Source organism: Aulonocara stuartgranti (genome assembly GCF_965226115.1).
Source record: "Aulonocara stuartgranti genome assembly, chromosome: 9".
Classification (NCBI taxonomy): Eukaryota; Metazoa; Chordata; class Actinopteri; order Cichliformes; family Cichlidae; genus Aulonocara; species Aulonocara stuartgranti.
Window position 1 is genome coordinate 5895750 of NC_138960.1, and position 15075 is coordinate 5910824.

The 15075-nt window shown below is 38.8% G+C and overlaps 2 protein-coding genes across 3 annotated transcripts in view; both read right to left on the reverse strand.

Annotated features, from left to right (window-relative positions):
• lama1 (laminin, alpha 1) overlaps positions 1–2296 on the reverse strand; it is a 33714-nt gene extending 31418 nt beyond the window's left edge. For both annotated transcript variants that reach the window (XM_082546118.1, XM_082546117.1), the window contains exons 1-2: positions 2145–2296; positions 9–179 (exon numbers count right to left, since the gene is read on the reverse strand). In XM_082546118.1, the coding sequence (XP_082402244.1) occupies positions 9–179; positions 2145–2199 (226 nt within the window). In that variant the 5' untranslated portion in view covers positions 2200–2296. The remainder of the gene's footprint in view (positions 1–8; positions 180–2144) is intronic.
• A 3749-nt stretch (positions 2297–6045) lies between these two features.
• cubn (cubilin (intrinsic factor-cobalamin receptor)) overlaps positions 6046–15075 on the reverse strand; it is an 86274-nt gene continuing 77244 nt past the window's right edge. Inside the window, exons 57-67 of the mRNA XM_082545856.1 lie at positions 13962–14147; positions 13386–13515; positions 12801–13018; positions 11238–11437; positions 10818–10980; positions 9754–9962; positions 8853–8997; positions 8484–8665; positions 7901–8066; positions 7384–7619; positions 6046–6222 (exon numbers count right to left, since the gene is read on the reverse strand). Coding sequence (XP_082401982.1) covers positions 6115–6222; positions 7384–7619; positions 7901–8066; positions 8484–8665; positions 8853–8997; positions 9754–9962; positions 10818–10980; positions 11238–11437; positions 12801–13018; positions 13386–13515; positions 13962–14147 — 1943 coding nt within the window. The 3' untranslated portion in view covers positions 6046–6114. The remainder of the gene's footprint in view (positions 6223–7383; positions 7620–7900; positions 8067–8483; positions 8666–8852; positions 8998–9753; positions 9963–10817; positions 10981–11237; positions 11438–12800; positions 13019–13385; positions 13516–13961; positions 14148–15075) is intronic.

Here is a 15075-nt window from a genome sequence, read left to right on the forward strand (position 1 = left end):
TCTCGTACCTCTGGACAGAACGGAGTTGGCATCACATTTGAGACAGTGTGGGTTCTTTATCCTCCGTCCTGGAACGTGCTCCACCAGCTTGCAGTAGACTTCAGGTTCTGGGTCTCCACATGTTGCATTACTGCTGATTACTGCATTACTGGCCAGATTCAATATGGCAGGAAACAGACCTGTAGTACAGTTACATTAGAATGATATAAGGGGAGACATTAGTGATCTGATGAGTGAATGAATAGATTAGTTCAGGTCTTTTTACAGGTATGCTCTCAGATGAGTCACTGTCTAAAACCTCGGTGTTACTCTTGTGAGATCTGACTTGTTTTTGTAATAAAAAGACAATTCTGAATGTTTACTCTATAACCTTTATTTTGAAACCTCCTCACATAAGAGCAGAATATTTGCATCTTTAGGTGAGCAGTCTCAATGGATACTCAGTGATTACATCTCCAGGCCTCAAAGCCTAAATATATTAGAGCCATAAACAAGTAAAGTCTCTCAGACACTACTGAAACCCATCTACCCCCACAGCCTACCACCTCACCAATCACACAGACACACACAGTCTATTGACTCAGCTGCAGTTTCCCACTGAGATTCTCACTGTGTTGGTTAAAAATCTGAATTTAAGAACCATGGGACTCTGAAACAGTGTGCATAGGTTTTTAGTATTGAACAAAACAAACACATGAACCAACATGTGTTTGTTTTTTGAAAATCAATCTGGGTCAGAGGTCAAAGGTTGATCTGTTTCTTTTCTGAGTGACTCATTCTTCAATATCTTTTAGTATATACACACACACATATATATATATATATACATATATATATATAAGCATTTTTTTAATTGAGAATGTTCACATAGGTAGCGAGGAATACAGATGTTATATCCTCAGGGTTCAAATACGTGGAACCAAAGTCTGATTGGAGCAAATTATTTAAGGCGAGAGAGAATCGAACAACAGTGGAGGGGTTAATAAAATATGCGATCTATACGAGTCCACTGTGTGTGATGCTTTGTCACTATTATTATGCTATAATGCTGGTGCTGCTGGTACCTTGCAGTGAAATGTTGCTCTGTACTTAGTTTATATATTTTACATACAAAACATTACATCTGACTGTTTGTGTGTTGGGATGTGTTAAGTCAGCCATTTTAGGTTCAGGATGACCTGTCACCCTTCCCCCAACACACACACACACACACACACACACACACACACACACACACACACACACACACACACACACAGAGGTATTTAGGTTGTAGAGATTTGTCTATATGTGTTGTGTTGTGTGTGTTTGGGGGTGGTGATCTCTGGGGAGCGATGAAGGAGAGAAGAGTGTGACTGTAAACACTAATTCTTGATCTCTCTCCCTCTCCTTGTCTTTTGTCAGACACACACACACACACACACACACACACACACACACACACACACACACACACACACTGTTCCACTGATTCATTCATGAGCCAGTGAGAAGAGAAGAAAAAGTGCATGCCTGAACAGATTCGGGGTGATGAATATGATGATAAAGATAACATCACAGGTGCTCAAGCTTTAATCCAGATCAGATTTCCAGATATTTGACCTCTGATGGAGAAGTGGAGCTTAATCCCAAAGTTATTTGTCTCGAGTCTGCTGACTGAAACTTTTACAGAAAGAGGTCAGGGTGCATAAATGTTCCTTAAATCAGAACAAACTGACCCTGACCGAAGACAAAACAAAGATAACAGTAGCATGTTCACTACATTACACTATTCAAAATACCCACAGCGATGAAGACTCAAGGACTCAAAGATGCACATGTGGTTTGTTATAACAGTAACACACACACAGCTGAAAGGGAAACATACTTTAAACTATAGCAGAATACTACAGTCAAACTACTTTGGGAAACAAGAATAAAAGTACATTCTGCTTAAATCATCGACATTAGAGCCAGCTCTAATCCCACTGATCAGGCTGCAGAGCTGCGATGGGTTCAACAGTGCTTAAACAGATGTGTAACCCTGAAAATAAAAACTTTTTCAGTGTTCCTCTCTGAGATTTTTTGAATCTGTGAAGTTACTTGAGAATAAGAATTCAAAGCAGCTGTTAGAACTCAGCAAACTTTTTAAAAAGGTGTCTCACCTCTGTGCTGAGCGGTGGCTTGCCCCATCAACAACAAAAGCAGCAGCACTTTCATCCTCACACCCTTGAGTCAAATCTGAGTGTCGCTGTTATTTCGCGAGTGTTTGCTCCATGCAGCAGAACTAGAATTAACTGGTAGAATCAATGTGGCTCATAGGAATGCTTGCTGCAGAGTGCCTGAACACCACAGTGACTCCAACTCACACTACCCCTCCCCCTAACCCCTTTCTCATTCATTCAGCCCAAAAGGGCTTGTATGGGGTGGGGGGGATGTACCATTTGATCTTTGGGGGAGGGTGGTAAGGGCCTTTTTTTGGTACACTTTTTTAAGCATTAATGTAAACAATAAAGGAGAAACTGTAAACACTCTTTGCTTCATTTATTTTGTATTTAATTTTGGCAGTTGTTTACAAGATGTTGTTGTTTACTGGGTCCTGCAGGATTTCATTTCCGTTCCATAAATTAAACAGAATCAAAGCAACAAAGCTTCTTCAAAAAAATCACTGATGTGAGATGAAAATCATGCAGTTTAGTATCAATGTGCACTTAGGTCATGAGACTGTAAAAGGGCAGCTACAATAATAGCACATTGGCCAACTATATAAGTTAACACACTTAACAAAGTCATAGCCCTACCATTAAGACACAGAGAATCTGACAGACTATAAATGAGAATGTTTTAATAAATTAAAAGACAATTTTTTTTCTCAGGTGCAGCCTTGGTGGTGTTTAATAGTTTGGAGCATATTAAAGTTGATACAACAATAAAATAAAAAGTTTGATGATAAAGTTGTTTCTAAGAATTCCTATCTGTCACTGATCATCCGGGAAATGCAACGATGATGCTACTGGAAAACTTTAGGCCCTCTGGACACAGAGGTCCAAGGAATGCTGCCGCTATATTCTAGGGAACTGATTGGTCAGTAGACAGTGATTTCAAACCTGCTGATCTTTAGTCTAACCCGCTCTGAAGCAGATAAGGTTTGCAGCATAAATTATACCCTAATAAGACGTGAACCCCGGGTTAACCCTGAAGTTACCAAGATAAGACAAAAAGCTGCTTCAGCCCTCAGGTCATTTACACCTATCAGTGACTGCCACTGAATCTGTAGGTCCAAGAGCTCTGGATTAAAAGTAAAACATGAGAAGAATTATTACAGTGTAAAGAGCAGAGGAGAAGAATGAGTTTTACGTTTCCTAGTTTAAACTGAAAGGAGGAAAAGGTTAAATTGCATTAAAACAGCAGCCTGTTCCTTTAACTGCCCCCCTTCGCTGCAGAAGCTCTAAAGCATTGTCTTCATTGCTAGACAGGCAGACTGTACCATCTATCAGGGGGTACAACTATATCATTCAGGCTTTTGTTTCACCAGTTTAATTGCTTTTCACTTCTGTAATTCTGAGAATGTTACAGGTGAGCAAAACACACATATATTTCCCATTTATACCATTTGTGTTTTTACTATTTATATTTCCTCTACAATTTCTGTTTCACACACAACCATCATCTGGTTATTACTTTTTTGGTGCCTGCCGATAATACTTAGGTAATATATAATAATAGTAGATATTTATCTTTCACAACAGTTCACAACCTGTCAAGCTTAGTTTTTTTTATGGTTTATTTGTATAAAATTTTGCTGGCCTTTGACTCTGCTGATGAATGTGTTAGGACCACTGAAATGGGACTGCCGACAAGAGGCCCAACCATAACCCCAAGTCTATGAAGTTTGGGAAATAACTTGAGATGCAGCAGTTCTGATTTTCACGAACTATAACCCATTATCATTAAAATGTAAATTAATTCATTAAAAACAATTTCAAAGTGAAACATTTCACTTTATCTTTAGTATATGATGTAAATATATGTAAAAAGGTTTTTCACAGTAGTATGATTTTTGAGGTGTTTTCCTGTTTTCAATCTTTGAATGAGCTTTAACAGAGCTGTGTAACATATGATTAACTCTAAAATGATGAGTCTGTGATAGCTCAGATGTCTGGATGTCTGCTCTCGTCTGAGTCATGACACTGCCCTTAGGTAGTGAGTGTTGCATCAGTCGTGGCTCAGCATGGGGCAGATTATAACGTGATTCGTGTAGACTTTGGAAAGTGCTAGAAGGCAATTAAAATTTGTGAATAAAAAGACAGAGCTAGTAGTAAAGCTATGCATTGATTTACATTAGTTTTTATATAACAGTGAAGTGGATGCCGTTAAAACTATGTATTATAGGATTAATGTTAACCTGCCTTCTTGACATATTTTAACCTTGTAACTAAAAAGAAAAAACAAATCCAGTTCTTCCACTGCCTAACAAAACAAAATTGACCACTTTAAAGCAAACTGACAGTTTCACGGTTTTTGTGCTGCATCTTGTATGCTCGTTGCATGAACAACTTTACCCTTCTGTGCTCCTTCCTGACCTAAGAAAAAAAGGGCCTAGTAATAGTACCATTGTTCCTTTACTAAAACTAGCAACAAACTACTTCATCTTGCTAAACATACAGTTTGCTAATTATTTGATCCCATGCTGAATTTTTAAGTTTGGTCACTTACAAAAACAAAACAAAAGCCTCTAGTTTTGTGGTAGTTTCATTTTAATGGAGAGAGACGACACACATTACATAAAAGTTATAAATCAATTTGTGTGTCATTAAGTATAACTATTCGATCCCCTGCAGTCCAGCCAGAATTCTGGCTCCAACAGATTGGTTGTGTGCCCATCAGGCACTTACATTATAATCAGTCAGTCAATCAATCAGTTGCAGACACTCCTGATCTCAACTCGTTATGTGTAGAAAGCATCTATCCATAGAAACAATTTGTTCCATTCCAACCTCTTCTGGTCATGAGCGACAAGACTGGGGACCTGCACAAAGCTGTAAAAGCTACCAGACATTCAACAAGAAGCTTGGTGAGAAAATGACCACTGTTAGTACGATTATTCAGAAATAAAAGAAATGTAGAATGACCATTTGTGTCACGGCCCTGCGTTGGTGACCAAGTGTTGATTTCATCATGGTTCATCACTGTTACTTTTAGCTCCCTAAGTTTTCTAGTATTCCTTGAATTCTAGTTCTTGGGTCGTGTTCCTGTGCCCCTCATGTTTAGTGTAGGTTTAGTTCTGCCTTCATGTTTATTTTCTTGTTCCCCAGTCAGTTATGTCTCATGTCACTCCTGTCCCTGTGCTCCGTTCCTCTGTGCCTGCCATGTGTTTCCTGTTTTACTTTGATAGTCCCTGTCCTGTGTTCAGTGTTTTGAGTTTTAGTCCCAGCTGTGTTTCCCCATCCTCTTGTTATGCTGTGTATTTTAGCCCTCAGTATTTAGTAGTTTAGTTCGAATTACTAGCTCCTCGCTTTCAGGTTTTGTTTTCTGTAGGAAGAACCATTTACAGTCAAAATAAAGCTGCCTTCCATGAGTCTTGCTTTTGGGTCCTACATCCTGCCGGCCACACAGCAAACCATGACAATTTGTCTGGAGATCTGTGCAAGACCTTGCTTCACAGGGTAATGATGATCATGAGATCAGCCCAAAACTGTGCCATTATGGACTGAAATGTTGACGTGCTTGCAAGATCCCTCTTCTCAAAGGGGCACATGCACAGGCCTGTCTTAAGTTTTCCAATAAACATCTAGACAAACATCTTTATCACTGCTAAAATATGAGAACCAATAAAACAAATATAATACGCAAAGCTGTCATTATTAATGTTTAAAGCATGTTGATTTGATTGACACCTTTATTTGTCACCATGTCAAAAAATAAGTGTGGTTTGTGACATCTAACTCATCAGCAGGTGAGTGAGGTTGATGCAGCAGCATTCTGCTTTACAAGCAGCACCTGATATAAAAATGACTGAGCACACTGTTGCATTTCTTGAATTATATATTTATTATAACACGGCATTATGACATAGCTTTAGTAATGGTGTGTGTGTGAGGGAGAGAGACAGAGATGAAGAAAGAGAGCATCCTCTCAGCTGGTCCAGGTGAGTCTGAATCCTGAAGGTAGGGTGGAGTACTGGCCTTGGAAAACAACATAGACTTGGTGGGCAGTGGCTGTGAATGGAGCAATGTTGGTTTCCTGAACAAACAACACAGAAATAGGAGAAACTTACATTTTTATACTGAAACTATCAACAGTGACTCACTCTAAATAGCTAAGAAACAGGAAAAAAAAAACACATTACCAATCATAGTTACCAAAGTACAATGTCTGTGCTTTATTCTGACAAAGAATTCAAAGAAAACATTATATCTATATGGAAATGAACACAATACAACTCTAAATACTGAAGAAAAAATTCTAATTATATATTATTTTTGCATGACACCATAATCTATTGCAAAGTGAATAGGTAAATAAGTACACTAGTTACCTTATACTGCACACTCAATCTGAACTTTTTGTTATTGTAATTTTATAAACAGTACACCTGCACAATGACTGTAACTAGCAAAACCACCTAAATATGAGACATTAGCTCAGTTTTGTGATTGTTAATATTCAAACTGTCAGAGTTAAAGAGGGAACGGCTGCAATCACAGCATTTTTTTTCAGTTGGTGAAAGATGGACTTTCAAAACGTGTTACTTTGGTGCAACATGTTTTGGGGTTTGAAAGTCGCAGAGACACAGTGTTTTGAAAATATGTATCTTATTTGTTTGACACTGTTATCCTGGTGCTTGCTGTTTTTTGGAATTTTGATAAGTTTGTGATCTGGACGATATTAGCCATAATAAAGACTTGTCTTGTGTCAACTACAAGTCTCAGTCTGGGTCCTATCTCTCTGCATTTCATGACAGAATGATACAACCACATGATGGACCCAGTAAGTGGAGTGTTCAGTTATGAGGACTTCTTTACCCCAAGTAATCAATTTATAGCTTTTTCTGTTACAGATGTAGTAAAACTACATTACCATTGAAAAATATATGCTTAATAGTTTATTTCTACATTGTTAATACCCTGACCAGACTCACCTAACCTATTTTGTGAAGCCCTTATAATGCTCTTTAAATAATAGCATTATTATACCACACAGGTCCATAACAAAGACAACACCGGACACTAGATGTCAGAGGTTTGAATAGGACGGGTTTGACTTGTCTCTTTCTACTGAGCTTTTGATCACTCGTACCTAATCTGGAACGCTAAGTCCGTAAAATCTTTCTGACATATGCAATGCAGTAAAATGTATAAAAACCGTATTATGTCAAGATTACAATAATGCTCTTTAACATACCACACCACAGTAAGGTCCAACAAACTGTGAAGAGGTATCTGGGCCATCGTACAACTTCAAGAAGTTGTTCTGACAATCTCCAGGATCATCAATACTGATCTGGTTAAAGGTAATGGTCACAACACGGCCTCTTGGTGCCATGATGCTCCATTCACAATGGGTGTTATTGGGATAGGTTCCAGGGTAGTTTGGACTTGCGAATGAGCCTTGGTCTCCAAATAGAGTGCCACCACAACCTAGTTAAAAAAAAGACAGGATGAACAGAGTGAACAATCTGCATTCCTTCATTACAAAAACTGCTACTACTAAAAATATCTTATAGTTCCTAAATAGAGCAGGATTTAAAATTCTAAATACATGTTGACTTAAAAGCTTAAAGGAGGGATGTCAAATGTATAAAAGAGTAAAAGTAATAGTAAAAAATCCTGTTTAGTTGGTCATGCCAACAAGAAAAAAAACGACTTGATATTTTATAGGAACTGGTTAAAAATGATATTTTATTCAGTTCAGTTCAGACCTTGAGGGGAGGATGTCCATGTGGCATCAAAGCCATCACGAGAATGCGAAAAGTCACTTTTGAAGCGTAGGTAGAGTTGGTTGGATTGTGGGAAGACAGGGCTTGGCAGAGTGCTTCCACAGAACTTGCCAATCAGTGGTGAGTCTGCTGTACTGCCGTTACGGATCTGAGAGGTGAAAATCATGGAAACGAGGATAAAACATATCACACACAGAATACGGTATCCAACCGCCATTTACACTGAATCTGACACTTCTATAATATATGAAGGAATGAACAGCATGTTAGAATAGAATAGAATAGAATAGAATAGAAACTGTGCACCTCACACCCCCTTTCTTCTCCTTCTCCTCTTGCACTGAGTAGGAGATGCTCTGCATCTCATTGTACATCTGATAGTGACAATAAAGGCATTCTTTTCTATTCTATTCTGTTCTATTCTATTCTAAATGGCACATGCAAGCATACACACACACACACACACACACACACACACACACACACACACACACACACACACACACACACACACACACACACACACACAGCGTCTGTGTCTCTGCATTAACATTGCTTGGTTTACCTCCAAATAGTCAAACTGACAGTTGCTATGGCTTTCCACATCAAAATTGTTAAAAAAGAAAGAGATGTAGTTGTTCTGTGGTGCCTTTAGGATGATGGTGCAATCCATGTTGTTGGGATATATGTCAGGCCAGCCTGGACTCTTCAGGTAGCCATATTCCTGCTCATATGTTCGGCTACAGCCTGAAAAACACAGAAACTATAGTTAGAGCACTTATCAGAAACCAGATACAATTTACAATATTCACCACTTCAATAAGTATGGATGATGCAGACAAGCAAGCACACTTTTTAAAGTCATTTGAATTTTATTAATAATAAAAAGGCATGATTTCAATAGGGTATTTTGGGTCTATTTCTCCTTCCTTACTGGCAATTTGAAAAGTGAAGCTGAGGCCATTTCCTGTCACAAAGGTGTCGGATTTGAACTGCACATGCATTGTTCTGCCGTAACTGTAAAAGTCTGGTAGATGGCCATCTGATGGACAGAGCTTATGAGACTGCCCATAGTCTCCCTGAAAAACACAAGAATCTTATTAGAATGATACTAACGCCATACGTCTACGTATTGGTACCGTAAGGCGGTTTCATACTGAACATGATCAAAGACACTCTGATGAAACCTTTTAGTTTTGGTTAATATATAAATGTCATGACAAAAAGTTCACACATTTCCCAAAATACATCAAAAGCTTAAAAGGGAGAGTTTTATGAATGTGTTACTATTGAGTCATTTTGGGTTGTTACACTGTATCCCAATCTGTACTTGCACTGAGGTTTAGGGATGTACAAACAATTTTATAAATAGTATTTCAATTATTAATTTCCACACGATCGATGCCTCTCTGCGTTTGACTTTTGGTAGACAAAAACTATGATGATAAAATGTGGTCACAATTCCTCTTTTCTCAGACTGGCTTCCTGACTACTCAGTGCCTGGTCTGTGATTCTGTTCAGGTGGCACCAACAAGTCCTACATGATAGACATAGCAATAGCATAGCATACCAATAGAAATAGTTTTGATAATGTGTGCTGTCAGAGCCACCTTCTTATTAGTGCACCTCCTTTTCACTGCATATTCAATTTTACAAGAGTTCATCTAATGCAAGTGACATTTAATAATTTCAAATTTTAAAAAGGGAAAAACAATTGGAGTAACTTCATCTTGAAGTTCTACAAAATGATAAGAGTGATAGTTGCTTAGGAGGTCCAGTCACCACCTTAGTATTAACGACACAGCACGTGTTGGTCTAGGTCTGTCTGTACTCACCATAGGCCAGTCTTTCAACTCTAGATAGTTTGCAGAGCAGCTCTGGTCAGGCTGGAGGACGAAGGTCTGGATGGACATTTTGATGGTTTCTAGGGCTGGAGCATCCAGGATCCACCGACAGGAGGTGTAAGGAGGATATTCATTAGGGAAAAAGGGTGACGTCACGGTCTGGACAACAGAGGTGGCATTCAGTGTCCCTCCACAAATTACTGAGGAAAGACAGACACAATTAGAAACAAAAACCCTCCAAAAATAGCCAGACTTATTCTGTAACAGTAGAAGAGCCATTCTCTAAAACATACCATATAGTCTGGGGTTTGGTTTTTTTTGTGAACAAAGAGCGACAATAGCACCGTGCAGATGGTAGTAGTCTAAAGGAAGAGGCAAGTGGATGCCTCACATCACTCACAATGTTAATTGCCTTGCTCCACACACAGTGCTAATGCAAATCCCAACAACTTCCTGGCTATTGTTACTGCCTTTCTAATTGCTGTGTTCTGTGCCACAGAAGTCTTTCCAAAGCAACAAATAATACAGAAGCCAACACATTTTCAATAAATGTACAATGTGTAGCATTTTAGAATCCATCTTGAAAAGTAAAAGTTACAAAAAACCAAAAACATATTATTTGTTGTGTTTTGCTGCCCAAGAATTAGTTTTTCACTTGAAGATGATGAAAAAATATGTATTTTTTCACATAATGATCAAAACATTTCATGACCAGCGATGTGAGTTCAACTGGGCTGAAGTCTTTTGGCCTGAAGGTCTAGCTGACATTGCTTGCCAGATATTTTATGAAAATCTAAAAACCAACACGATCGTACGCTCATGTCTTCAACCCAGCTGTGTCGGTGGCATAACAAAATGTAACAAATCACATTTTTGTAACCTCGAATCCATGTATAGCTGCATGTATGTAAGGACCTGAGAGCCGCATCCATTGAAGATTGTGATGGATAAAATAAAAAAGAGGGCAGATGGATTTTGTACGTAAAATATTGTCTCATGTCTCTTCATGTGAAAATATGACTTTGAATGCAATGCAGTATCAAAATGTTTCTTACATGGTACTTCTCTGTAGGTAGCATTGAAGCCTCGCCTCTGCACCGAGCCATCAGTGACAAAGTGAACAGTCAAAAAGTTTCCACTTGATATGAAGGAAGCAGGGACAGAAGTTCCACAAAATGTCCCAACCAAAGGGAAGTTCATGTTGTCACCATCATAAACCTGAGAGAGATACAGATACAAATATTAATACAAGCTTGGCGGAAATACCAGATAGTAGCAAGTTCATTTGGTCATAGTAACATTCATTCATTGTGGTCAGTGTATCTGGCCACAAGTGGAGTCAATTGATCCACTTGTGGCCAGATGTACTAACACACTGTGCCAGTGTAAACTGGGTTTTAGTATAAAAATATTACTGTTGAAATTTGAACTTGAAAATTTTCAATGAATTAAATATCTGCCCTCCGTATACTTACTCTGACATAGTCATAGCGGCAGGTAGTGGAAGTCTCAAGTTCAAAGGAGTCAAAGGTTAGATTGACTGCCTTGTTGACAGGCATCTCAATGGTCCATAGGCAGTTCATCCGTGGTTCATAGACACCATCTAGATTTGGATCTGGTGAACCAAACATGCCCATGGGCATGGAAAGGTATCCACCACATCCCTGTGCTGGACCTGCAAGTAATTTAAGCATGTCCACTTGTTTATTCTGGATAAAACAGCAACAATAGAACTTGTCCAATGTCTGGAAAGTTCAAACTAGTAATGTAAAAATAGATAATACTGCCTAGATAGTACTTGTAACAGTTGCTGCTGGGTACCCAGTCAGAATTCAAGACAGACTAATGTTATTGTTTTAGTCATCACCAGCAAACTGCATACAGTAATTGTACCTTAAATCAATTCCTACAAAGAATGGACACATGCCCAGAAAGCACAAAAAACACCAACAACACACAATGCAAATCAAGAAAATGCTCAAGTTTACAAGCACATAAAATCTAAACATTCACTGTCCCTTTTCACTCAGTTGCACGGAAGTCAAATATTCAGTCTTTAAGAGAAGGTTGTTTACAAAAATTGTCAGTGTATGAGAATGAAGAGACATTATCAGCCAGTTTTCATTCAAATTTACTCAGTGATCACGTACTTCAAGGGGATCTTTGGAAACTAGCCTGGACTGCTATTTAGGTGTTACCTCACATTTCAATCAGGGTGAACAGCTGAGCTGATGATCTGTGGGTTTCTGGGTATGTTGTGTGGTGGGTGAAAGTCTGGCTCTTAGTGAGCAAATCCTCTTCCCCTTTACATTGTATTTGACTGTCACCATTCTTTGACCCAAGGTGGGTTTGGTCCATGGATGGATACAACTGATGTCACATTTTGGCTCCATGATCTAAAGCCTTAGGAAAACTGAGACTAGGCTTCCCTTTTCCCTGCTTTCAGCTGTGGAAAATCCACTGCAGCCTCAGATTTGTTTTTATTTGACAGGTGTGACCTAATGTAGTGGGTTACTGTGGTCACAGTCGCCCACTACAATCAGATGCTTGGTGGATGAATCCCTAGCTTCTCCAGACTAGGGTTAATGTCTTCTGTTGGGCAAGAGACTGAACCCTCACGTGGCCCTGATGCATCCATCGTGAATATGTATGTGAATGTTAGGGAAAGCTTAGCATACAGTGTTGTATGAATCTGTGTGTGACTGAGTGAATGAGACTTGTAGCAGGAAGCACTTTGATTGCTCAACCCGAGTACAAGGGTACTATATAGTAAGTACCAGTCCTTTTACCATCTTGAAGTGCAGTCTTGTACCCAAAGTTGGGGTTCCTATCAGCTCCAGCCATTTTTCCTTTACTTCACTTTTTAAATGAGTCTTTCTATCCACACACTCAGCTGAACAATTTTTTTTCTGAATAAGCTCTAGAGACTGAATGTCCCAGGAGATCATCAGTTGTGTGGTGCAAGTGTAGTTTTATGAATAAGTGGTGTTCACTTGTTCTTAAAATAAAATAAAAAATACACAGTCATTACCACCTACCGAGCGTTTCACTGTAAGTAGCTCTCCAACCAATCCCATTCACTGTGTTATCTGTGCTGAAGACAATGAATAGCTGATTTGTGGAGGAACGGAGATTGGGTGGGAGCACTGTGCCACAGAATTTCCCCAGCAAGGGTGACAGAGTGTCCGGTCCGTCATAAACTGCCACAGAGTCAAACTGACAGGAAGAAGATGCCTCCAGATGAAAGGTGTTAAACCTGTGGAAAAGAAACATTTCTTAAAGCCCAGAGTACAAGAGCACCAGTTTGTCCGGTTATCAGATGAAACCAGTCCTATGTATCCAAGGCTTTGCTTGTTCCCATTGTTGTGTGAAGGAGGTTCCACAGAAATATGTGGGAAAAATGTTTAGAGTTGTTCTAGTTTTAAGACATTGCACTGATGTCATGTAATTTTTTAAGTAATCTTTTTAAAAAGTCAAAGCTAACTGAAAAACAACACTGCATTCAAGTTTTTCAAGATTTGGTTCTGTTTATAAAACAATAAAATGATTTGTGAACAATATCAGGTCATTTGTGAAGTACTGCAGTCAGGTTAGAGCAGCCAGTGAAGTCAGTGTAGTCTTACTTAAGATCTACTACTCTGTTTGCTTGGACCCATATGTGGTAGGTACAGTTGATGTTGTGGTGATAGTTGGTCATGGACAGCCCCGGACTGCTCACTGTACCCGCGGTGCTGTTAAAGAAACCACCACATGCTGTACATGCACACAAACACAAAGACACACAATCACAACTTTAGATGTATGCATCTACTCCTCACACCACACCCTTTATAATAAATATACCTAATGCCAAATATAATGAAAATACAAAAAAGAAACAAACCAAAATAAAATCTGTCATTTACTTTTTTCCCTTAAAACATTATATTGACATTGATTAATATGTATTTTACAAATTATCCTCCTTAGAGTAAAGAAGATAAATGCCAAAAAAGAAAAGTAGAAGGGATTGAAAAAGTTTGACATAGTAACTTAATGGAAAAGTGGTTCATTACATAATTATAATAATTTTAATTAAAAATACTGGACTTTATTCCAATTTATAAAATGTTCTTTGCCTTCCCATTCTTTGATTTTGATTCAAACAAATGGTGATGGCTCATTAGGGTATAACAATAATTTGACTTTGAATTGCTTACGAATAGCTGTGTATTCTGCCATGAAGCCAGTGTCTGTAATCACAGAGTCAGAGTAGAAATGGAGCAACATGGGGCCAAAGGTGGAGAAGCTCCCTGGGATGGTGGTACCACACAAAGTAGCAATAGGAATGCCACTGGTAGCAAGACTGTAGATCTTCAGGCCATCGTACAGACAGGTAGAATGTGCTAGACAACAGAGAGAGGGGGGAATTATTCAACAAACTACTGAATCTTATTAGATATTTTGGATGCAAATGTGTTAACTGTAACTAGGGATGGGTATTGGTATCGGTTCTGACATAAACAGTAGTAACCAGACCAGGGGCGGAGCGTGGGGGTGGCTTACGGGGCTTAAGCCCGGGTTGTTTTGTCAGAAGCCCGGGGTCTTTTGGAGTGTAATTTTTTCATAGTTAGATGCCTGGCTGACAACTGTATAAAACAAAAAGTACACACAATATTCGAAGCACATAGTGCACACTGTGGGAATGTGCGTGAATCCCCCCTGATATTGGTATGATCCGAGCTCAGGCACTAAGCGACTGAGCGAGAGGGCGGCGCAGCTGCTGCCCGTGAGTGCGCTGTTGGAGAGACGGAGCCAGCCATACTAAGGAGAGGTTAAGTTTGACCAGGTACCAAATAAAATGATTCGTACCGTACAAATAATGTAAATATGACGGTGTGTCACGAAAGATTGATATCAAACTGATCACTTGACCCATATTACGTTACTTGCTCTTCGAGTGAATCAACAAATGGCGAAATGAAAAGCCGAACAAATGCTATTTTTTTAGAGAGTCTTAGCTTACGTGTGTTTATTTCATATTTTCAGTTCTTACCCTCCCCGACTAAATCGGTTTCAGTTATGTACTGAAATATAAGAATGGACATTAGAGGGTTTTTTCAAAGGAAAAACTCAGGTAAATGTTATTTTATATATTGTGCTTTGTATGTTGTTCAGTATATTTCTATGCAAAACAAGAGGGATTTCAGTACACAGCAGGACATTCACATTTGTAACCAGATATTTACATACACTTTAGGGAGAAAACATAAAACATTTTTACTGTACAACATCAATTTAGAGTAAACTTTTGTTTTAGATAAATATTGAAAT